Here is a 26,298-nt window from a genome sequence, read left to right as displayed (position 1 = left end):
ACTGCATTTTTGTTGCTCTAAAGCAGCGTTTCCCAAACTTTTTCTTTCTGCGACCCATTTTAGCCCATACGTTTTAGCCGCGACCCCCTAAAAATGGTTGTCTAAGTTTAAGTACATAGTTCACTTTATTATTCGTATACATCTCGCGACCCCTTTCTGAACGGCCCGCGACCCCGCTGGGGGTCGCGACCCCCAGTTTGGGAACCGATGCTCTAAAGTGAAGAAAAATTATATTAAAAGCTTACACCCTGCATAAAAAAATGTTACTGCATTATGAAAAGAGAAATTTGGCAATCTTAACAAATTCCCAATTCAACAAGAAATGTCTCTCTCCCAGAGGAGAAGATTTCAAAAGCACTATATTGTATGAACTCACAACATATAAACAAATCCACTCAACTTTTACCCAGATTCCAAAAATTTTTATAATCCTTCCAATCAAAAATGTGGAGTAGGAATAGGAATTAACTTTCTAGCTTAAAAAATTATGATTATTTATTTTCCAGGCATTCAAAATTAACAACATATTAACAGTTTTTTCTCTTAATAAATTACAATCAGTGAAAATAAAATAGTAGAATAATGGAATTATATATCTATTCTCACAGAAACATCAACAAACATATAGTTAACAAATAACAAGTATACTCATAAAGTTAAATGTAGAAAATTATTTCTGGTATTTGGCCATCTTCAACTGATGTCCCGTTATTATTCCCAGCAGCATAGGAAAATTGGAATGTCACTTTGCCTCCACTTGGACAGTCTAATGTAACCTTGCCTAAGCCTTTTGTTCCATAGTGAGAATCAGGACCCTAAATAAATGACAAAATTAATTATTTTTATCCACAAAAATTTAGTCAAGCTTTACAACAAATCTCAACCACAGCGAAACATTAGTATTTTAACACTTCAAGTTTGGTGAAAAAGTAAAAATGGCTATCAAGCATATGAAAATGTTTTTTTGTTGTTAAACCTTGAGGTGCATAGTTGTTAGGTGATTCCAAGTATAAACACAAATTTCAGTCAAAATCTGAGTTTGCAATGGAAAATCTTATTTTCTATCAAAGTTGAATTATACAACAATTTTTCAACTATGGAGCAATTTTTCAGAGCACTAGTTCATCGAAGCACTGAATAATTTCATATTAAATGGATTAATGCAGCATACAGGAAAAAAATACATCTGGATGAATACTCAAGCCAAGAACAGGCCTCACCATCTGATACATACTGTAAAAAGGGGAAAAAAGCCAAATGGAACAAAATTTATGGCACCCTGTAGTCTTTGTATGTGTAACCTGTCAACGCCTGCGGGTGCCAGGTGGCACCGCAGTGCAGTACCGAGACTCCTGCAATTTATATAATAAGTGCTTCTTAGCGTACATTTTGTTGCACATACTTAGTTGAAGGTTTCTTTCAGTGAGTGTAAATTGTGTTTTGCACTTCATTGGATCCTCCTGTCTGTTCTACAGCAAAAGGTTTTTTTGCAGACCAAAGAGTTATGAGTAATCGATCAAGGGAAGTGCTTTTGGTGTCGATCATTATTAGTTTAAAAATTATAACACTATGTTTTTGTGATTTGTATAGTACAAACTAATATTTAGCAGTATCAGGCGAGTCAAAGTTGAGATATGAGAAGGTAACCATCAGTGGTCCCGTTTGGCACGCTGGGTGTTACCCGTATCAATTCACCCTGTGGACATATTTTGCTTACGGTTGCAATATTTAGCTCTATATATCATAATAAAGTAATTTTCTTAACAGAAATAGGTAATGAACGCTTTGAGATTGTATATAAGTTATGTTGAAATCTTACCTATTTCCATATAAAATATTATTAAATAATAAAAATATTGACTCATAGATTTCCACGGTGTTGATTTGTAGATGTTTCCCCGACTTCTGGGTTCACCACGTGGGATTAGTTGGTGGATTGATAATGCTGTGGGTTAATTTCAAGGTTATGATTTGTAAAACTTTCAAAATAATTCGAACACAGCCTCCAAACTTCAGCCAATACCACCTGACCTGTCATCGACCTCTCGGCGGTCATCCTATGCTGGTAAACTCTCTCGCACAAGACCATTACAAATTGATTGCAGAATTGGGGGTGGGCTGGGTGAAGCATGGGTTTCCCGTCCTTTCAGTTTTTTTTTTGGGTCGCAACGGCACTTTAGCTTATGCTTCCGTGCTCTCGCTTTCGTAATCTACCCACAACCGAGCTCAGCCCATGATTTGGTTGGTTTTGTGTAATGAATGGATTCTTTGTGTTGCATTGTTTTTTTTTACGTGTGGTATTTATTAGACCAATAAATGATTATGTTACAAACTTAGAGTCTCCGTACGTCCGCCCCTATACCTGCCACATATTTCATGGAGAACCTATTTCACGGCCCACTGCCGACGATGCTAGCCTGGCACATTAGTTTTATATTTCAGTGTACCGGAGGGACAGCGCCCGTACGGTTACAGTATGTATCACATTCTATAAAAATAAATGATATATGATTAAAAAAAAACTTTGGATGCAGGCAGGTTAAATATATAGCTTAAAATATTCCAGCCAATGCAAAGTGCTGTTGGTATAACGAGCCTAACATTTGGTCTTCGTTTTGCTTTTTCATACCAGTGTTAAGTTTATTACACCATGTCCAGAAGGAAGTCCCTTAAAAATGCACTTATGACATTTGTTTTTGCCACTTCTTTAATTAATCTCAAATTTTACTGATAAAATTTTAGCGTTTGAAGGATTTTTTTTAAAAAAAGGTTGAAAAATAATTTCCAAAATTGCACAATAATGTATAACCAAACCTATTATGATCAAACAACTGATATAATTTATAATCTAAGAAAGTTTTTAACTATGAGTTAAGTTGATCTTAGCCTAGAAATGATAACTTTTTACTTTCCAATCTTAGACCAGAAATTAATGAATTATTATCAGAAATTTCAAGAAAATACCAAGTCTAGTGCATTGTCAGAGGTGCCTATATTTATGTTCACTTGATTTGGAGTTCACTTGATGACGGACAACAATCTAATATGACTATTAACTAACTAACTCCATCAGAGTTGACATTTAGTGGTAATTTCAGGGTTAAAAAAATGAGAACCGGCTTTCAAATAGTATCCATAGTGCTGAAGTCATTAAATTGGCGATGACCACAGGATTTCTCCTCTATCAGTTGGTGGTAGTTCATAAATTGTAATTTGAGATTGTTGTCCTCTGTCACCAAGTGAAGTCATAGTCAAGTTAAATTGATTATTGGCACTTTCCAGAGAAATAGAGAGCTGCATCAAAACAATCTTAGGACTGTTGACTAATGATGATGATGCACTTTCAAAACGCCCCCAAGATTATCTGGTTTTCCAAGATCCTTGGATTCCTTAATAAGAGCAAAACATAAGATATACTGTCCACAGTTTAAACAGTAAAAGAAAGTCTTAAGGCCAGTTTACACGGTACATTAACACGTACGGGTTAATGTCTAAATGTATGAATGCCAAAATGTACCGTGTAACCACCGAACTTGTGTGAATGCATGCACAGAAAATAGAACCTGTTCTAACTTGGTTCATGCATTCGTACATGTTCCATTCCGGTCCACAAAAATCATTCATGCAAACCCACATTAACATGTACATGTTAATGTACCGTGTAAACAGGCCTTTACAAATGGAGACCAATTATCACCTACCCTTAAGGTGGCTGATGCTGTGTAACTGGTGTTTGGAGTTATTTCTACAGGTTCTTTAAACATCACCCTGAAGGTGTGGCTGGAGCCATCTGAACAAAAACTTGTGTTATTTGAACCATGTATCTCACCAGATGCAGAATGGATGACTTGAATGTTAACATCAAATTCACTGGGTCCATGGATGGAACCATAAAGCCCAAAGCCCACAACGAATATCCGTCTATCCACCACAAACCTGTAAATAAATATATGTACTATGATATCAATGCTTTCAAGACACAGACCTTAGTTCCCCAGAAAATGTGATTAAAAGTTGCAGAATAAAATTCAGAGGGTGAATAAGTCATGTATTCATGTAGAGTAGAACCATGACAGAATTTAATGATAGAAATTTGGACTTAATTAAATATTAGGAAATCAATTTCCCTTTGTATTTCATCACATTTAATACAATATCGAAGATGATAAAAAGTATTTAAAAACTATTTAGCATCTTATAGACCTATGCAACAACTTTCTCATTTTTTAGTCTATAGCATTACTTGCATCTTATTGACCCATGCAATGTCTTTCTCATTTTTTAGTCTGTAGCATGTTTCACCAAAGTCTAAAAATAAATAATATATGCTTTGAACACATTATTTCCTCTAGTTCAAATCTGAGTCGACATTAAGTAATTTGTGCCATGGAGACCAAAGGCATTTACACCAGAAAGTTACACACCACAAAAATTATATGAAGATTATGGTGCCATGAAATAACAAGGCAGATGCCTACATGCTTATTTGACGGAAAAACAATTTTTACCATGGAATTTGATAACTACAAGGAATATGCATCTTTAAGCATTAATAGAATATATTCTTTACGAAAGCTGATATTATTATCATTTTTAAGTTAATACAAAAACAGTGGGCTCAACACAAACAAATGGCAACTCCTTCATTGAAAAATCTGGATTAATTTTCTACACAGACTATCGTCCACTTCCATGAACATAGGAAATGCTAAAATGATGTTATGATTGATTTAATGGTTAACAGTGAAAAAAATATTAAATGCAATCACCTTTTAGTTATACTATCACATATACAGACCAATGTAAGTTTTACTTGCTTCCATACACAAGTCAGAAAAAAAGGTTGAGATAGAGAATGTATTACATTTACCTGATTCTGTCACTAGTGCCTGAATAGCCCCATCTGCTTTCTATTTGCTGGAAACGACTCACACATTGCTCCTTCCCAGTCATACAGCATCTAGGTGAATCAACAAAAGAAACAGGAGGTTTCGGATTGACTGTGAAGTACAAGAAGAGGGACACCACCTCACGGTCTGTGAGCAGACCCGACTGAGCAGCACCAACAGCAAATTCCTCCACTGTCATGAGTGGAAACCGAACTAGTCCAAGAACACGGCCTAGCACAGCACGACGATTCTCCGGAGTTGGAGGCAACTGCTGCCTCCTGCATTCTGCTTCCGACCATCTCACAACAGCCTAAGAAGTGAAAAGGAAACCAATGAGAATAAATTTGACTAACCAGAAAATAAGCTATTAATGGCTGACATTGCAATTCCTGAAAACAAAATCATTATAATCCGCTGATTGCTGTTGTTCATTTGATTATCAATAACGATATCTAAGGAATCTAGTTACTGATCAGTCTTCAGTCTGTATCTTAGATATTAGTATTCATAATTTTTCTCTATTTTATGGAAGACTAACATAAAAATAATTCACAATGCAATTAAACATACACTGTACAACCACAATATCATAAATGCAACCAAATTTAACTGTTTTCTGTAATCCTGATGAAATTTACTTGTACAAGTATAGGATTGTTTTTCTTTCACACATTTTCACAAGTATATAATACAAATATAAAAAAAGATTTAAAAATCACATTTTTAGGTTTAGGTTAATTAGAAATGAGTGTAGAAGAGACTGATACGAATGTACTGCCAAGCAATATTAATTTCTAAACCTAATCAGCACCCACACTTCATTCTCCAAAACATGAAAATTTTAATTTTTACTTTATAGAGCATTTTATATCTTTTTTGAAAAAAAGCATGTTTTCTGCATTGATCTTATTTTTCTACTTTATAATGGCGAATCAAGTAATCGATTAAACCAGAGCCGTTGAAGAACTTTCTGTCAAAATATGCAGAAGAAATTCTAAAATCTTTTGCCTTCATATAGTCATCATCTGGGTGATTTGAAAATTTTTTCAAAACTGCAGAAGAAATGCAATTTCTGCATATTCCACCTGTGGCAGATTTGAAAAACTTCATCAGTGGAATTTTTCCAATGCGCACGGATGATAACTACATGAAGGTGAAAACTTTAGGGAGATTTAATGCAGTTATCAGTATTGAATTAAACCCCAGGTTTTTTTAAATAAAATAAGTTGAAATTTAAAAAATAAAATTTTGGAATGGCAGTTTCTTCCCACGACTTTCAGTGTCAAAAATTCTAGAAGAAACTGATGCCATGCATTGAGAAAACTTAAAAATAGGTATTTTTCCACATGGAAATTTAGTAAATCATATCACAACAGAACAAAACTTCAAATGTTAGACTATAGAAAATCATACTGTCATCAGAAGCAAGCAAGAGTGCAAAATTACAAGTGTACACGGCAATGGGAATTGGGTTAAAAATTAATTATGTACATGATTCCATCAATGAAACAGACAGAGGAAGCAGTGAAGAAAAAGCATGAAAAAAGAAGGTCAAACAATAAGTCAATTATCATGTAAACCATCAAGTATTGAACACTTCACTTTTCTAACAAAAATTAGCTGAGTTTCACAATTCCATGACTTAGAAAGAGAAGCAGATGTGCACAGTAGGTGATTAGTGAATGACAGATTGTCAAATAACTACTAGTGCTAATGAAGATTAGTTCATCAATATTTGAAGTCCCACACTGTTAAGGGGTGGGAGAGGAAGATGGGTACATGATTGTCATTTATGATGCACTTTGAATAAATAGCCGGTGGGAATTCATCACTAGATAATAAGTCACGATGGTAGCTTGGCCACACCCTTTCTTTTTCCCTCACTTATATTTCTCAGGTAAGTTCAACGACCAAGAATGCAGAGTGGTGACAAGTGGAGGGAAGATTGCCCTTGGGTGCGGACACTGGGTGAAGATTGCAAACCTATCCATTGCGTTCCTAGAATGTGAACAAAAAGTCAAGGATTGGGCTTCAGCGGGAGAAGTCAGCAGAACAACGACAAAATTCATCCTCACATTCATGAATTTATACATTAACATTGTACATTTTAACTCTCATGTAAGCAGGCCTAAACAAAAGTTCTGATAGGAGAGTTTAAACCCAACAATGCTGTAGAGAATTTTATTAATTTCTCTGCAGATATTCTGAACTGTGATAATGATATTTAAGTGGTGGAACAAAGATCACACTTCCCCCGTACCCAACAAAATCAAGGATGAAGATAATGCAAGGGCGAAAAAAAAACACATCTACAATAGGGCATTCTTTATGTCTATTAGCAGTGTATTACACAGGGAGTGATTCTTAAAGCTAAATTTAAAAAAATGCTGATTAAATTGTTGATACTATGACATGAAAAAGACCCCAAAAGAGAGAGAAATATAATTGGGCAACACAAATGCCAACTAGTATTTTTAGCATTACTGGCACTGAGTCTTCTTGCTGATGAACTGTGGCCATTTAGTCACAGTCAATATACGATCACCAAAATCTTAAAGTAAGCCTGTAAAAGAAGGCACAATGAATATTTAATCTTTGTTTTATACTTTTGATTTCATGGAGATTAACTCTGTCCTCTTTAATACTACAATGAGTAAACCCCTTACTTGGAATCAGAGTGCTTTAAACATTGTCAGTAAAATTATCAAAACTCTGTATCCAATAAAATGAAACAGACACCTACTGCCAGTAACTGTAAGGAACCATCTACCTCACATGGAAAAAAATAAATACATGCAGATGTTGTAGCCAACGAATAATATATATGATAACAATATGCAAATGTCTTTAATGGAAGTGAGAACTTTTTGTTTCAAAGTATATAACATCATTCCCCACATCCATTGGACAACTATATCCCGCTAGTACTAGCTCCTAATGATAGCTTTGACTCTTCCTGGGTGTTGAAATGAAATGGGAAACTGAAGAAATGGGTTCATCATGAACTTCAATTTTTTAAATCATAACTAAATAGAAAATAATAATACCAGTGCTAATGATTTCCATCGGCTGCATTGAAACTTTATTCACAAGAAAGGCATCATAAAAAATTAAGTGAAAACATGTTCTCCTCATAAAAATTAACTTAACAATAAGGATTTCACTATTTTAGGGTCCCTCATTCACTATTTTAGGGCCAATTATCCAGGCTAATGATGGGGAGAGACGGCTAAAATAATCGGAAAACATGGATAACCCAAACATTCACTTAAATGTCTTGCAATGTTCATAATTTACCTAAAACAAACAATATATTATCATTTGTGCAGTTATTCTGTTATTTTAGAGTGCTTCCCGGGCTCAATGAGAGCTTTCTTCGCCAGATTACGATCTTTTTAGCGGCAATAACACGGTTGTACTCTTATAATTAAGGCTCCATGTAAGGCCTGGTTTTGAAAACCACACATCAGTGGCTGTGTGATAACGGATACAGAAAAGTGGTTTGCACAAATGCTTCAAAACCACTGCTCGACATCGGAAACTACACTGTCAGGCACCACACCACGTAGTTGCATCTCGCACAAGTTGCCCGGGTTGCAACTGCTGCGGGACGTGTATCCATTATCACGGAGCACGGTTGCGCACTGCAAGGCTTGGAAAACAGGAACACGGTGCTCCCATGAATGCAGCTAGCGAGCGATCGCTTCCCTTTTACGAAGGGGATTCTAACAGAAATAATAAGCCCAGTGTATCCTAGCATTAATGCAGTAATTCCGATGATTTTGCATCCGATTTTATATTTTTTATAAAGATCACTCAAAAAATTGAACGAGAGTGAAAATCATGCACAGATAATCTGCAACCTGGATTAACCGCAGCCGGATAATCGGGAGTCTGCTGTAGTTACAAATTTCATTGCATGTCATTGTTCATTACAGAGACAGCTAGGAGTACAGAAGTATATACAGTTAGCAACCAATTTCTTAAAGATGGCACATATTTCCACATTATTTAAGCTTTAATATAAAGTAAAGCATGCACAGATCACCCAAAAATGCAATGAATTACCTGAAAAACCTTTGCTTCGCGAATTCTCAGTGTGTCCCTTTCCAGAACAGCTGCTAGAGTATCAAGGTCTACATCCACAAATCCATCAGCAGCAAATGCTTCTGCAGTAGATTGATCGATAGACTCCAAACATAAGGCGGCTAACTGGGGCTCATCAAAAAGCCTTGCTTGAGTGAGCAGCAAAAATGCATTCTCAGAACACAAATTACCCTGAAGTTTAAAAAGAAAATGTACTCCTTAGTAATTTATACCACACTTAATCCATAAGAATATTTTCAATTCTATCCATGATTAAACAAAATAGGTAATGCATGAAATGTTGTAAATGACCACTATCTTTTGGCAACAATGGCTGGAATTTAAATGAGATGGGTTCAAAGAAGGCATTCTTAACAACGTTCATATTCTCCTGTAGGTTTGGCACAATTAATTCCTTTGTTAACTGTTTGGGTTCATTCACCTCTGTACATTTTGATGTTAACTCTTCAGATACCATATTCTTAAGTACATATTAATCCTAAAGCTTTCGGCTCTAATAGATGGAATTTAAACATTAGGGAATAATAAAAACTTGGTGGCATTCCAAACAGTTTCTATTTATCCAACTAATTATAGGACTACGTGCACTAGTTTCAAGGGTATTAATATTACACTCAATTACTAATTACTCTCACGATTTTTAACTGAAAGTGTAAGAAATTTATCACTCCTGGAAATTTTACTTCACTCCCAACTTGCACATCACATTCAAAGGAATGGACTCATCACTAATTTAGTTTTATTTTGCAATTGTGATAGGTTGAAAAATGAAGAGACGTCTATTTTTCTACTGCAAGAGTTATTGGTGAAGAAAATTTGAGGGTCTTAAACCTTTTGAGTATGAGTACATGACATCACAAACTCAATCCAAGTGAGTCACTGATTCTCAGCTACTGCTAGGCCTTGTGTATGGGCATCACATGGTTTATTGATGTCTACACTCTTTTGAGCTATTTCTTCCCACAGTGAAAGCTTTTCCCTGAAAGAGTAAATGAACCAGAACTCAGTAATGGTATCACCAATTAATGGGCTGCAACTTGCACGGTTTTTTCATTATAAATAGATGAGAGAATGGCTGAATTAGGAATTTTTTTGTGGTATCTTCTCCATCCCAATCATCCACAAAAAATTCTATCAGAGAATTGCAGTTTTGGATCTGAGTGAAAGATTCCTTTCAATAAGGCTGTAAAATATTTTTACAGTACCATTGTTCCAGTCCTGACACAGAACACATCATCGTCATCCCCAGAAAAATAGTAGATGAGCCTGATCACGTGGTGGTTAGAGGAGGATAACTTGTATAGTAAATTGTCCTCCCTACTTTCTGACCTGAACATGAACCCCGCTGCTGCAGCAATTAACTTCTACCATGATCTCCTACCCTATGTTCATTTCCAGGTTTATTCCAAGACCCTCATTCCCCACACCCCTGACACCTTTCTTTCCCCCACTATCTTAAGTCAGTGACTCAACCACATCCATTACCCCAACAAAATTATCTATACATAGAGTGCAAAACTATCATAGTGCTACAAACAATATTGCACCACAGCAAAATAAGTCCAGCTAATCAATCTGTTATCATTTAGAAATGCATTTTTAATTCATCACCTCAATTGTTTTATGGTAAATAAATACAAAGAATATACACTGAAACAATGCGTTCCTTACCCCATTAATTATGTGGAGGTTTAATCTGTTAAGGTTCACAAAAGGATAATCAATGATCAAGAGCTGTGAACTGATTACTTTGGATATTAATGACCACGATGGGCAGGTCCCTCTGTCCCTAGCCAGCAAATTTTATTGTTATCATAGCACAAGGTGTCACTTACAGTCTATTGCATCCCTGAAGTTAAAGTGGTTTTGGTGACACCATACACCAGACTGTCAAATAGACTAAAATTTTCCTTCCTATATCGGGGGATAGAGGATTGGAATGGTTTACCGGAGGAAATTTTTATTGAGCCCTCCCAAACTAATGCCAAGATATTTATGACAAGGTTAAATAAAATTGAATCTGAGGGCTTTTCTATACGTTTATTTTTTGAATTTGGTGTTTCATGTTTTTTTTTGCTTTGGTCTTCATATATTATTGTGTAAAAATGGATTTTGAGGGCTATGTAAATGTAGACATGTTTTTTTGCTGATTTGGTGCTATGTACATGGGGACATGTATTGTGTAACAAATGGTTTTTGAGGGCTTTTTCAAAATTTTTTTTGTACTTACTATTTTTTGTTTTGTATTTTGGTTTTTGTATATTTTTGTGTGTGATGAAACCTATCAACCAAGCTGGTACTTTGCATTTTATATTTTTGTCTCTATGTACTTCCTGATTTTATGTTACCACCCAATTTTAAGGTCGACTTGTAACAATTTATGTAATAATAGTAATATTCATTTCAATGCTAATACTCACATAATAAATAGTTTCAGACATTACTTGGGTTTAATGTAATTGAAACATATATACCAACTCTTAAATCACTAGTCAGTGGGGGTGGAAGGATAATTTCACCTCCTCTGCAAATTTCCCATCACTTCCCCCGGTTACCCCACTCGGCCTCAACCCTACTTTATTACATGGTCAATATGAAGGAGATTTCCCTAATGATGTACTTTGAACCTCTCTTCCCTTCACACAACCTTCCCCCACCTTCTGTCATTATTCTTCCACCCCCACTCACTTAGTGCATTTAAGAGTTGGTATTCCCTGTATCTACACCAGATAATGTTGCACTGCAACAAAACAAATCATGTGAAATTATACGTGTATAATTTCATAAGTTCTTTTATTTAATAAATAATACTGATGATATTTATAAGTACACCAAAACCAGTATTATCCTAAGCAATTTATTGGCATAAATGGGAAAAGTCAAAAATTGAATCAATGAAATTTTATTTCGAAAAACTGTCTTTTAGTGATTGAGTGGAGGCAATTAAGCATGTGTATACAATTTTTATATAAAAATCTGAGACACTCTGGTCTGTCAATATGTGACATTGAGGTGGAATGGCCAATACTCAATATTACTGATTTATATTTTTCTTGAATGATAGGGAGAATATGTTCAATTTAATCCTTTAATACTGTTTTATAAGAATGAAGATTCTCTTGAGATAAGTCAACTACAATAGGGTGGTTTCCTATTACTTTTTTTATTGCCTAAATCGAAAGAATATTACTCCTGGAGTACGTATTTCACGCTTTTAGATTTTTAAATGACGATATCTATTTTTTGCGATTAAATAAAAAGTGAAAATTTTCAAGCGCCCGAAAATGCGACAGCTAAGTATAATTGCTGGGAAAACTCCGTGCGACGTCGTTTTGGTTCCTGCTGCCCCCCTGTGAGGTGACCTTGAGGTGAGGCTTTGAGCGCTGATACGACACAGGATGCTAGCAGGTAGCTGAGTACCCCCCTAGCTGGTAGCGCTTGGCTTAAATAAGGATTATTAATACCTTATCAAACGAAGAAAACTTTCCAACATTAGCCAGTTTTAATAGGTGATTTAAAGACATGTTTCCCTGAGCTCTATGCCTCATGCATGCATTGGTAACCTCAGACGATGTAAAACTCCTATCTACTCGTATAGAAACTAGGTCCCTGTGACGTCACGTGGAGTGGCATCGCATGGGCCCCAATCTGGCCTTTTTCAAATGAGGATAAAAATTTACCATTGCCATTCTTCTAAACCGGTATTTCTAAATCCAAATGACATGAATTTTATGAATACACTAGTTGTGGGTAACGAATCGCAATCAATGCCTTTCGTTTTCTTTGATGAAGGAAACTACCCTATTATAATGATAGGTCAGGCATTCTAGGTAAGACTACTTTAAGCATTCCAGAGTTAACACGTTTACTGCAGCATGACCCACCACACCACCAACTAAACCTGGGAGGGGAGATTCAGCTCCACAGGAAATGAGCAAAGACAATTACCAAACAAATTTGAATTTAAAACTGATTACAACAACAAAAATCACTACAGATAAATCACAAAGTAACTGTATCTATGAAGACACTAGCAAGAAACTTTGGTCAAAGAAATTAAATAATGAACTCTTAATTACCAGTTACTCTTCCAAAAATGGTTAAGCACAGCTTCTTCACTACAGATAAATATATTTATTCATTAAGAATAAAAATGTGTATACCTTAAGAAATTCTACACAATGCTTTTCTAAAGCTGGTACAACATACTTCTTTGCAGTGTATAAGGTGGTCATTACAGTCTCTGGCTCAATGCAAACTTCATCTGAATACAGGAATCGAAGCAAAGCCAAAAATGCAGCAGGTTCAACATCAGGCAGCTCTATAGTTTCAGATTGAGTGGCCAAAGTCCCATTGAACATAGCATCGAAGACACCACTTCCAACAGTCAAAACAAACCTAGTAATAAGAAAGTAAACATTCAAAATTTAATAAAATACCAATCCTCAAAAAAGTATTAAGTCACATTGCAGGTGTTGATGACAAAAAATACATTGACTAAAGAGACCAGAAACACTATGCAATAAAAATATAGATCTAGAAATGATTTGTAATTAACACTTCCAAGCTTTCAATGAAGAAAGCAGAGGTCCTAATAATTGAACAGTCTCTGCAGATAAATTGAAGTTAGTGACTCTATTTCGGGAGGCTTACCAAGTCCTAAACGGACAAGTAGTATAAGGTATAATATATGACAACATACCGATGCACTGAAGAAAATGAAATGCTCTGAGAAGGGCCTTTAATGCCTAGACCTTGTACAGTAGCATTATTCAACACTAAAAGCATGGATGATCAGTGATCCACCTACCGATGCTAATATAGTTTTTCAAAAAGCAATAAGGTCATTAAAATTGTCCACTCGCTACTATACCGCTGAAATCTGCCACCCAGCACATGACAGATCTCTCCTTCACTTTCTCAACATGAAGGTCTGTCTACTTTAATCCATGGTCTAACTTTTTATCCAAGCTAGTCAAAAACAAAGAACTGCTGAAAGGGTGTTTTGATGGACAAGGAGACTTTCATCATATGTGCTTAAGTCTAATGGTCCGGCATAAGTATGAGAAAGTGGTACACAAGTCTATTTCAGACATTACTATTACCATCCATTTTATCAAGATCACAAGTGCTTCACACACTATAGATTTAGTATTTTTTTTCCTCTTCTATTCTTGACCTTGTTTAATACATTTAATAATATTTCTTGGAGTTTTAGGTCAAATTAAATTTTTTTACATTGACCTAAAACTCCAAGAAATATTATTAAATATAGATTTAGTGACTAAAATTTTTGATGCTGATGAGTCTATTGTGAGATAAATACCAGAAAATTACTAGAGAGCAAGCAAGTGAGCCTCCCTAAGGTCATTCAGAAAATACATTAACTAATTGGAAAACATTTCTGCATTGATGGAACTATTGTGACAGTATCTGGAGATAACTTAAGACCGATAAAGGCATATTAGCATTTTTTCTAAACTTTGTATGTGATGAGGCTCTAAAAGTTTTCAATAACTTTTACATGAACAGATTTGGGGTTTAAACATAAGTTTCTAGCTTTTAAACATGTGACATATCACAATTTATTATTTCTTTGACCAAGGTAAGTACTTTGCATTAGATAATGAGTACAAATGCACGAGTACAAAAAACATAAAAATGGTGAACATGGCACTGCACTGAGCAACACAGAGGGATGATAAGGGTTCTAACAATACAACAGGGAACATGCAAGGGTCTTCCATTGCAATGAAATACAAAATTTTAACAGTAAAATACAATTATTAGAGCTTGCAAAATCACCATGAAATACTTCCTCTCTCAAAAATTGTGTTTAGCCACCAACTATGATGATAACAAAAATGAGCAAGTTTTCCAATAGTCTCCAACAACATGATTAATCAGGGTGTCCAGCCAATCAAAGCAGATAAATTCTTGCATAATTCCAGGTTTTCCAGGGAAATTTTACAAAATTCCAGGTTAATCTTACATGATTACATGAGCGATGGATGAGAGTTTAAAAAAACTCAAAATTACTTCAATACTTTTAAATAATATCATCTTTAAGTATTATTTTACGCTCCTAATTTAAAGACTTACAATTAGTAATAGAAATTTATCATGTTGTTGCATAAGATGTTGACGTCGCCCAGCATTCTATTCCTTGTGCTTTTGAATGTTCCTTTAGTCAAGAGTGCAAGACATTTTGATTCTGCTGTCTTGTCTGACAGTCCATGTTTCAATGCGGCTGTAAAAATTCTACTAAGCCAATGCACTTGAAATAACGACAAACACATTTTAGGCCAGGAAATGGGTGTTAAACTGGCAAATTTTTACACGAAATTTATTTGAAATGAAAGATTTTGAAATTCCAGGTTGGAGCAAAAATTCATGAATAATTCGTGCACAATTCCTGGGACTAAAAATTCATGCATAGTTGCTGATTCTACCGGTTTTCCCTGTCACTGGACACCCTATCAATATTTAATTGCTTCCAAATTTTCTTTCTGATGCACATAACTGCACAGCCTAAAGTACATACAAAAGCACATTTCATGAATTGCATGACCTCTTCCACAAATGTATGACCGCAAGGAGGCAAAATAGCCCTTATGCTCTTATTCTTAAGTGATTGCTAACCAAACTGAGAAAAGGATGCAGCTTGAATATGCACAATTTTTTTCCACACGTAAAAATGGCTTAAAGGTAAATTAAATTATGCCACTTTAGTCAGCAAAGAGAAAGATCAAATCTTTGCTTTATGTGATTATCCACTCAAAACAACACAGATTCTGACTCTATGAATAGACTTTGCAAAAAATTATTGAGTGCTTTAGCGCTGATGGAAAAAGTAATGAGGAGCGAAGGTATATGAAACCTCGATATACTGCCGAAGGTCAGTTGAGGGCAGTGTTGCAGGCCCAAGCGTTCCGACAATGTCAACAGTTATGAAAGGGAGAGACAATGCCACCGAACCAACTGATCATGCTGAACCACACAGGCATAGGATATGTGGAAGAATACACAGCTGAGGAAAATGCTACACTAACCTAACATGTGATATAACCTAAAAACTGCAAATCATAAATCCTTATTGCTTTCCAAAACAAAAACTTTTTACCAATATATATAACAACAACCAGCACTCACTTTTGATTTCAATGCCAGAAGGTTAAAAAAAAAATTAAGACATGCTAAATGAAAAATCATGTTTGATATAGAGATGGATCTAAGTGATTGTTAAAAGATCTCATAAGCCGCATAAAAAAATTAGAGATGTGAAAAATGGAATGAATACTTTTAAAATTTCCAAATTTTCATTAATTTTGACAATGAAATTGAGAAGACAGCACCAAACAAATGTCAATAATATCATGCAAATTTCATCCCAATAATCAAATAAATGTGAAGTCTGAATATCTGAAAATTTATTGTCACCCATAACTAAGTCAAACAAATAGAAAAAACACTATCTATTCACTCACTTATGAGCTGGTATTCTCTGCTGTTGATTGTCTCTTCCAACAATGAAATGAACATCACTTAATATTTCATTGTTGAATAAGAAAGAGAACCTTTCCTTCACAGTTGTTTTGGTAGCCTACAGGAGGAAAGAAATCATAAGATGTAAATAAAGGCTAAAGCGGTGCCTATGGTGTATCTCCTTAGCCTACCAAACTAGGGCAAAGGTTACAGTTAAACTTGGGTGCATTCCCTCCATAGAGCATGAGTGTTTCTGATTCAAAATTTTATTCTATTTTTGTGTTCCCTTAATGCCTTAGGCCACAATATCCTTTACTGGTGTAATGAAAATATATGAATAACTATAGGCATTTCCACTTAGGACAGCATAGGATATTGTAGGGCAAGATGAAGTGGGTAATTGCTCTCAGAGGAGCACAAGCCATACTAAAAAATAGGTGTAAGAATATTAAAATGTTATCAGAATTGGAAACCATTGATAATAGATGTGTAGCACTGTAATCTATATATATAAAAGAAAGTCGAAAATCGTGTTAGTTAGAACACTTATAACTCGAGAACGGCTGCACTGATTTTAATGACATTAGGCTCTTTGGATTCGTCTCAGCCCCGGATAACATATAGGACATTTAAAAAAATAGGAAAAGTTCACAAAAAAATTCAACTTTATCTTAGAGGGATGTTTTTAGGAGTTGATTGTTAAGATGGTCAAAAAAATTAGATTTTTTTTTTTGTTTTTACAAATGTATTGACTGATCTCTTTTAACAATATTAAAAAATTTTAAATATTCAAACATGTTAAAAATATTAAAGTAATATTAAAATAGTATTAAAATAATTGAATTAGAGGTAAGCTCAGCTCGAATTGAGTTGTCAACAAACACATAACTACCGTGTGTGTAAACAAATCTCCAAGCAATTGTTGATTATCAGTAATGTCAGTGTACTCTGCATGAATTCGAATCTTTTAACTTTGTGATAAACGAAGACGAAGTCACCAACTATCTATCTGAATATTTAAAGTCCTTGGACGCACCTGGCTTACCACGGCACGATTTACAGCTAAAGGTAGGCTCTGTGTTCATGATCTTTCGAAACCTAAACCAACCAAAACTATCCAACGGAACGTGTTTGGTTATTTAAAAAACTGATAATGAAAAAGATTCACGCCACTATACTCAAAAGGAAAATTCAAAGATGAGGAAGTTCTCAATGCGAAGATTCCATGATCCCAACTTATATGCCCTTTTGAGCTAAAACGTATTCAATTTCCAATTCGTGTTGAATTCGTGATAACAATTAACAAATCGCATGGTCAGTCTTTCAGTTTTTGTGATGTTTGTTCTCATGTGTCAGTGAAAACCCATCATTTTCTCATGGTAAATAATATGTGGTATGTTTACGAGTCGGTAAACCATCCGCTGTATTTCTTCCTTTGCTTCAAGGGCGCATCTAGGAATTAAGGTTAGGAGCAGCTAATACTGGCGGGTCTGTAGGGTATAGAAACTTCGCCAAGGTAAGAGAGAGGTGAGGGGGCCCTCCCCCAGATATTTTTTGAGATAAATGGTTCAAAATCGTGGGTTTTGCGGCTGTGTGAATAGTTAAATATGTTTTGTTTGTTACTCATCTGTCCCCCTAATATTAGTAACAAAAGTTTTTAGAAAAAAGTTCTCTGACCTCTTGGGGGGTTTTAACCCCCTAAAACGCCCCTCGCTGCATCACTGCTTCGCTTCGCTATTTTTATTTAGCTTCATTCGCTTTATCTTGCGCCTGATAACAAAACAAAAACTGCTGTTTATCAGAAGGCGCTTGACGCAAGACATTAAACCCGAATGTGTAGGGCACACCGTGGTGCGTTTATGCATGCAGCACGTTTACGCAGTCCATTTTTTCCAAACAGAGATACATACTATAACTGGCGTGCCTAAAGTCATTTGATACGAATGCTGCTTCAAAGGGGCTTTTCTTACACTATTTTCAGCATAAGTCAAGCGTCGGTCTAGCGTTGCGTTAACCTGCCCCGTGAACGAGCCAAGTTTACTCTACGGACTTTGACCCAAAAACATTTTTTTGTGGTTAATAACACAAATAGCCAACAACTGAATGCGTATAATTTTTATTTCATCAATATGTTCTCATTTAATTTATAATAAATCAAATATGATTAAAACGATACAGCCGCTCTTTATTTATAAATGGTGCAACTAAACTATAAGTTCATTGAATGTTAGGCGGTACGCAGTTCGCCGGGTCAGCTAGTACACCATAAAGGAGACCACCACAGTCTCGACTCCCATTTCAACACGTCTGGTTAATGAAGAAGGAAAAAAACATTCCTTTACCTTGGTTTCAGTCTGTTCTCAAGGTCTTTATAAAGACCAAACTAAAAACACCAAAGACACGCAGTAATTGGATCACATTGTGCAAATTGTATAGTATCAAGAAGCTCATAATTTGTGTGCGGTCTTTCAATTCCTGTGCCTTCTCCCACAGATGAAAGGGATACCTGGCAGATCTGTAACAAGTACAAGCCAAAAAAATTGAACATAGAAGAATACAATAAGAGGAAGACAAGATAATCTTGATCAGGGGATTCCGCGCATGAAAACGGGTGAAATCAAATAGGTGTTACATATATCAGGAATGTATGAAATTAGCTGGAACTTTAGCAGGAATCAAAGAATATTAACCTCAGTGGTGGCGTATGTATATACACGCAAGTTAGCAAGTGCACACCCAAAGGTTGTTGAAGTTATAATTTTAAAATCAAGTTGAATTTTCCAAGTTTGTAGTTTGATCCAGAGATGGCGCTGCGACACCACTTTTGTACACCCTCCTTCCACCCCCATTTCTCAAATGTTGCGAGTGTGCAATTTGTGTATATATATTGGTATGGTTAATTTCTTGGGTTAGTCTTGATAATGCTGCAGTGCGGCGAAACATGTCGACTCTAGTGTAATAAATTTTTTATGTGGAAAGTGCAAAGTGTTTCACTTCATATACCACTTTTGTAGTTATGTATGTTACTGAGGGATGTAAACAAAAAGAGGGAACCTATAAAAGGAAAAGTACTAGCATCTGCAGCTAATAAGAGTTATTGTAATGTTTCTTAAATAAATTAATGTGTACAAGTATATTAATTTCAATAGGTTATGGACACAGCACGCCCAGCTCACGCTGGTGTTCAGAGTTGCAAGCGAGATTGTGATAATAACGTTGAGTTAAAGTTTGCTGTGAAGTTTCGTTAATTCAGCGTTCATCAAGAATGGATTTGGCGAAGCACATCAAACCCCTGGCTGGAGAGGCAGACTGGCCAATTTGGAAGAGGAAATTGCGGGACTTGTTAGATTACCACAAAGGAGCCCTAGATGCAATTGATGGAAAATTGGTGAAAGCCAAGCCTCTGTTGCTTATTGCTACGGAAGATGAAATCAAAGAGCACAAGAAGGTCAGCAATTTATTCCATAAGGGAAATAGTTACTCAAAGTCAATCAGTTCAAGTTCGGTGACTGATGTAATTTATGAGAAAATCATGGATAAATAAACAGTGCGAGAGGCATGGGAGGCATTAAAGTCAAATTTCGAGGCGTCATCCAAAGACCAACTGTTCAAATATGAACCGAGTGTTTTTGTATTTCGCTGGATTAATGGAGAGGATGTTTCTACTCATGCCACGAGATTAAAAAATTTGTGGTTTGAGCTAAATACATAATGGCTTAAAGGCCAAAAATGAAAATGTGTGGCCAGACCTGATTTGAGTTAGTAAAGTCTTGAAAATTTTACTGGGTGAATACAAGATTTCAGATCCAACTGGATGTTTTTGTCAAAAGATGAAGAAAAGACTTTTGAAGAGCTGATCACCCAGTTGTGTATGCACGTGCAAAATTTTAGGAAGAGCGCTAGCACAGAGGGAGACACTGCAGGAGAAGCATTATTCGCGAAGAGCAGAAAACCAAGGTCAAGACAAGGTTTGAAGAGGTCAAAAGGAAATGAAATTTGCAACAACCGAAAGAAGAAAGGGTATTGGGTAATTTCATACAAGAAGTGGATTGCTGATGGACGACCAAAGAAGAGCACTCCTCTAAGCAATGCCATGGACACCAAAGTAGCCCTGAGTGCTACACGTGAAGATATGTTTAAAGTCGAGATGGTTTCATCAGGATGGTGGATCGGCTGGAGCGACGAAGCATGCGACGCATTGCTCGATCTATTTCTCGAGTTCCAGGAGTTTCAAAGTCCCTGGATCATTAAGGCCACTGGAAATGAAGTTCTCACGGCTTTCGGGAAAGGCACCGTTAAAATTGTATCTTTCAATGAAAAAAAGACCATGAATATGACTCTAAGAGACAATTGGTATGTTCCAAATATTTTGAGAAACCTGTTATCTGTTTTAGCTGCCCAAGATAGGAATGAAAATAGCAAATTTCATTCCACGACAACTAAGTGCTGGCTGGAAGTTAATGGAAACGTAGTACTGTGCGGAAGTCGCGAGAAAGGTGGGACTCTGTACAAGGCAGCCACTGAACCAGTTGTTCCTGAGAAAAAAGAATGGGTCAAAGTTGTTGAAGCAGAAAATTCGACACTGCAGCTGTATAACGAGAGATGGGGACACCATGACAAGCAAAATGTGAGAGAGATGCTCAAGAGAGAGTTGGGTATCACTGTAAAGATTGACAAGAAGGCAGTGAAAGGATTCCTAGTAGGATATGACAGAGATGAACGATACAGAGTTCATGTTCCAACTAACCACAGAGTTATCCTTTCCAGAGATGTTCAATTCCAAGAGAGAATTAAAGAATATAAGGACAAAGTCAAGCTACCATTGAAAGATATTGGGCCTAGAGACAAATTAGACAAAAAGGAGAGGGAAGAAGGGCCACAGTTTGACATCAAGAAAGATTCATCACTTAGTGATATAGAATCACTTTGTGAAAGCGAGTCAGATACAGATAAGGAAGAAAACTCTGAGCAGTTATCTGGAAGAATCCTGAGAAATCGATCAACCTTGAAGAGACCGAAACAACTCGAAGATTACGCAATGAGAACATAGGAGTTCTTCAATAAAGTGATGGAGGATTCTGAGACCTTTGAGGATTCGCTGAGAAGAGAGGTTCATTTAGATAAGTCAGAGAGCATATGCAAAGAAAATTTTAGAACGCTTCAATTTTTCAGAATGTAGACCAGAATCAACCCCAATGCTGAAAGGTTCAGAACTTTCCACATCAGGGAAAGATGACGAGGCACCGAGGTTTCCTATCAGGCAGGCCGTTGGAACTCTGATGTATTTGATGCTTGGCACAAGACCTTTCCACATCAGGGAAAGATGACGAGGCACCAAGGTTTCCTATCAGGCAGGCCGTTGGAACTCGGATGTATTTGATGCTTGGCACAAGACCAAACTTGGCTGACAGTGTCGGATTCTTTTCGAGGACACTCGAAATTCCAACTCAAGGAGATGTGGTAAGTCAGAGAGTTTTCAAATAGATACATAGCAGGGACATTGGATCTGGGAATAGTCTATCAAATCAATTTAGATACGGGTTTTCTTGATGTCTACAGCGATGCAGATTTTGGAGGATGCACTTCAACAGGTCGTTCAACCTCTGGAGTCATCGTTAGGTATGCAGGAGGGGCAATTTTATGGATGAGCCAACAATAAGCTGTCATAGCAACTTCGACAACTGAAGTAGAGATCATTGCAGCAAACGAAGGAATCAAAGAGGCAATTTGGCTTAGCAGACTGTTCAGAGGAATTATATAACTTAAAAATGTTCCAATCATTCAAGTTGACAACTCAGTAGCAATAAGACTGGCAAAGAACCCAGAGTTTCATTGCAGAAGAAAACATATTTCCATTGAGCACTTTTCATCAGAGAGAAAGTGACAGAAGGCAAGCTTGACGTTCAACAGATCTCCACAGAACAACGAGTGCCTGGAATCATGACGAAGCTGTTGTAAAAGAAACATCTGAAGATATTGCCAGTGAAAAACAGGACTAATGTAAAATAGCAAGGACAATGAGCAATTACTTTGTACTTTTGGTAGTTGAGACAGTATTTTCTCTCTTTCAGTATTTCTCGCTAAATTCAGCACATGTTGTTAAATTCAACTTTAATTAACAAGGGAAAGTGTTGAAGTTATATTTTTTAAATCAAGTTGAATTTTCCAAGTTTGTATGTAGTTTGATCCAGAGATGGCGCTGTGACACTGCTTTTATAGTTATGTATGTTACTAAGGGATGTCAACAAAAAGAGGGAACCTATAAAAGGTGGAGTACTAGCATCTGCAGCTAAAAAGAGTTATCGTAATGTTTCTTAAATAAATTAATGTGTTCAAGTATATTAATTTCAATAAAAGTGAATCATTTATAGAAGAAAACTATGCACAGTTGAAGACCTCAAATCCGAAATCCAGAAACTCGGAAAACCAGAAATCCGGAAACCAGGTAAGCAGGGGACCATGCCATGTTCAAATGGTTGCTGGGAGCAGACTCAAAACGACGCAAGTGCGCACACGCATATTTGGTGAGTAACTTGCAAGTAGTGTAGCTGCCACCTACACTACCAGCGCTCAGGATCCTAGTCCGTCAATGTATGCAGTACCACTTAGCAGCCTTCATTTGAACTTCATGCTCTTTTTCATCATCCTATATTTTCTCTAATGCACACCCTAGAGATATAACCACCAGCTGCCACTGATTAATCTATCGCTAACCTTGACTTCATTTACACTGTGCACACTCATCCACAATGAATGATAAAATCAGTGACATCTCCCATTCCCTCATGGCCTTAGATCCAAGCAATTCAATTTTAAATATTACACATATAAACCCCACACAACTAAATCATTTAATCTTTTGTCATTATTTCACGTGCATTTAAGGCCATCAGGTCCTCTCTTACAATCAACTCTTACAAACACGCATATTCGTGTTGAGCAGTGGAAGATGTCACCCACTTGGGATTCGAGCCCAAAACATTTGGGATGGCATACGAGGCTGTTACCCTTGTACAACTTGCTCAAAAAGTCCATTATGTTGGGTAAAAAATCGCAGGGACTTGAAGCAAAAGGAAGTTACGCTGCACAATGCTCAATACTGAATAAATCCATGCAAACTGCACTGCGAAATTAAAAAAAAAAGGAAAAAAGGACTTGGCAAATTACTCAAAGAAAATCTGAAAACTTTTTGGTCATTTGCGAGAGAGCTTCAGGGAAAATCTTCAACCATAGATTCGTTATTTGATAAAGAAAGTAAACTTGACACCAAAAATATTGACAAAGCTAAACTTCAAATTCCCACTTGGTAAGTGCATACACCACACACGATACTGAAAGTAATTTAGACATTCCATTCACTGAGTAACGAATGGATTAAATCTCTATTCAACAAGATGGGGTAATTAAACAGCTACAATCGTTAAAGAAATGTAAATCTCCAGGTCCGGAGGGAATACCCACACGTGTCTTCATGACAGATTGCACCGTTCTCAGAGATAATATTCAAGAAGTCACTGACTGAAGGAAAGTTACCATTAGATAGGAAAATTCCAAGCGTTACAGCTACATATATTCAAAAAGGAGATCAGACATGACCAAGGCAATTATTTTTGTAAGGGTAGGTAGTAGCTATAAAAGTCTTCCCTTGTTTACGTCTCACAATCTACATCGTACAGTTTTGAAAAAAGTGATGCATTTGGTTTGTGCTGAGTTCAGCATATATTCATTATGTTAAATGCATTGAGCTAGGGAAGAAAAAGAAATTTACAGACAGACTGGATTAATTGAAGAGGAAAAATAAATTCTTCTCAGCTCACAGGGAGCAAGCACAAAACAAAACCAACTAACAAATAAAAGAAGTTGAATACAACTATAAAAACAAGGTAGCAACTAACAACTAAGTTGACGGACAATGTAAAAACAAGCCAATTTAGCTTCGACTGGGCCATGTGAAAACTATGGCCACAAAAATTATCTGCTATCAATACTAGAATTGGACATCTACAAATCAAGACACCAATAGTAATTAATATCTGTGAGTTGAACTATTAGCCTAGCAAGTATATAATAAAATGAAGTGTTACTCTCTGCTACTCCAACCATTCTAACTCATGAATGGTTGGAGTTGTACAATAGGAATAGTTCACAGACTGAATTAAAATTAATAAATAATATGCAGTTCAGTTTTCCATTCCATCGATAATGTTGCCTATATAATCCTGTAAACTATATAATCCATGAAACTAGTACTTACCTGCCAATGATATGCAGGATGAGAGCATACCGATGGTTTCGGTCCATCACTGGCAACGGGAAATTGGTGTCGAGGCACAATTCTTCTATTTTCTGCCTTCCCTTCAGAAACTTCTTTCCATTCTATCGAATTTTCTGAGGACCCATTGTTGGCATGATTACTCGGTACTTTTGATGGCAACATATTCTGAGGTGCTCCAACGGTCGCATGATTCCCAATACCAACTCCTTCTGACAACCTCATGCCGCTCAACGAATTCACCGTAGACGAGATAACATCATTGTCTTGAGGTAACGAAGCCATAATTACCTACTGAAAACCATGGGGATATAAAATTAATTAAAACATTAATAATCTTGGTAAATTTATGGGCACGTCTGATATATTCCAACCAGAGACAAGCGGAATGAAGCGATGGACTTCCAGCCAAAAGAAACTAAAATAGTATAACAAATAGAAAACTCGAGCACTCTCAACTTCACTGAGCTTGCAAGGCATTAATATGTAGCTGAATTTAACTCCCAAGTTTATGGTAACCAAAAATTACATGACTGAAATCTGAGGAGCCATGGATAACAAAATCTGAGAGAGATAAGAGACAACAGTGCATTCGTTTTCTAAATCCTGATGAGGAGTTTCTGAGACAAAACCAGACTCAATAAAATCTAGTATACTAATTAAAGAATGAACCTAATGAATGTATATATCAGATTCAATATTACATATATACATTCATTCGGTACATTTATTATTAGCTACTTTGCGAGCCAAATACACGTAGGATGAGACAGCCGAGTACTTTACCTGGAGCAATTATTAAGAACTAATACGGCAAGACGTGGAGCATTACTTTACTAAGATAATATTTCGCATGTTATTTCCAACATCTTCAACTATGCCAATGAACTTTAGTTCTTCGAGATGATCATCCATCGCGAACGGGCCTCGTATCGAATGATATCGATTTCAAGACTACCAAATTAACCACAAACGCCCATAATCAGGGACATGAACATGCATGTTCATGATCAGGGACTTCGATGGCCAACCGATAAAATATCTAGGCTCGTAGGTAGTTATATTCAAGCCTTATGTAATTAATTTAACTGAATATTTACCGGAGTTGTCGACATAGGCCTTATTTTTAGGGAGAGGTTAAGTTTCTCTCTGCACCCATGCTAGTCCCTTCATCGTATTTTCGCGTTTTGTTAATGAACCCGTCTAATTCTGGCGACCGCTGCGAGAAATCGTTTGCTCTATGGTAACGCAAGTGCCTCCAATTATCCCCGATGCAGTGTAAACACATGTAGCACCTGAAGGAATTACTCATCCGTGCCACCATGTACCCGTATGTAGGAGACGGGGAAGTATGCAGTCTGAACCTCCCTCCGAATGTCAAGCAGTATTGTTAAAAACAAAGGCAGATAAAATAATAGTTCTTAAGGTCGAACACAAAAGAGGTAAATTTATGAATTAGCAAATACGTCGGGTGAATATCCTTCCCCCTCCCCCCCCCGAGACCAACCAGCTGACATTACATTGAATCACGTAGGGTTACCCCTT

The 26,298-nt window shown here is 36.4% G+C and overlaps 1 protein-coding gene across 7 annotated transcripts; it reads right to left on the bottom strand.

Annotated features, from left to right (window-relative positions):
- Positions 1-477: 477 nt before the first annotated feature.
- On the bottom strand, positions 478-26,146 carry LOC124156273 (BTB/POZ domain-containing protein 2-like). 7 transcript variants are annotated; one of them, XM_046530704.1, is made up of 8 exons: positions 25,854-26,146; positions 24,736-25,044; positions 16,484-16,599; positions 13,160-13,394; positions 8,958-9,167; positions 4,871-5,199; positions 3,702-3,936; positions 478-815 (listed from the first exon to the last, which is right to left on the bottom strand). In XM_046530704.1, the coding sequence occupies exons 1-8, from the start codon at positions 25,866-25,868 to the stop codon at positions 657-659; spliced, it is 1,608 nt and encodes a 535-aa protein (XP_046386660.1). In that variant the 5' UTR covers positions 25,869-26,146; the 3' UTR covers positions 478-656. The 7 variants fall into 7 exon arrangements, with proteins under 7 accessions (XP_046386660.1, XP_046386663.1, XP_046386661.1 ...); XM_046530707.1 differs by having other exon boundaries at positions 24,736-25,047; positions 25,854-26,144; XM_046530705.1 differs by lacking the exon at positions 25,854-26,146 and adding an exon at positions 25,540-25,757 and having other exon boundaries at positions 24,736-25,047.
- Positions 26,147-26,298: the final 152 nt, after the last annotated feature.

Source organism: Ischnura elegans, chromosome 3, assembly GCF_921293095.1.
Source record: "Ischnura elegans chromosome 3, ioIscEleg1.1, whole genome shotgun sequence".
Lineage (NCBI taxonomy): Eukaryota > Metazoa > Arthropoda > Insecta > Odonata > Coenagrionidae > Ischnura > Ischnura elegans.
The sequence above is the reverse complement of the archived record's forward strand: the minus strand, read 5'-3'. Positions and strand labels throughout refer to the sequence as shown.

What these genes read in the sequence shown, in the direction of transcription:
- LOC124156273 (XM_046530704.1), bottom strand. An exon ending in GCGAAGCAAAGGTTTTTCAG is followed by an intron (nt 5,200 to 8,957) that starts GTAATTCATTGC and finishes TTCACTTCTTAG; the next exon opens with GCTGTTGTGAGATGGTCGGA. An exon ending in GGCACTAGTGACAGAATCAG is followed by an intron (nt 3,937 to 4,870) that starts GTAAATGTAATA and finishes ATTTATTTACAG; the next exon opens with GTTTGTGGTGGATAGACGGA.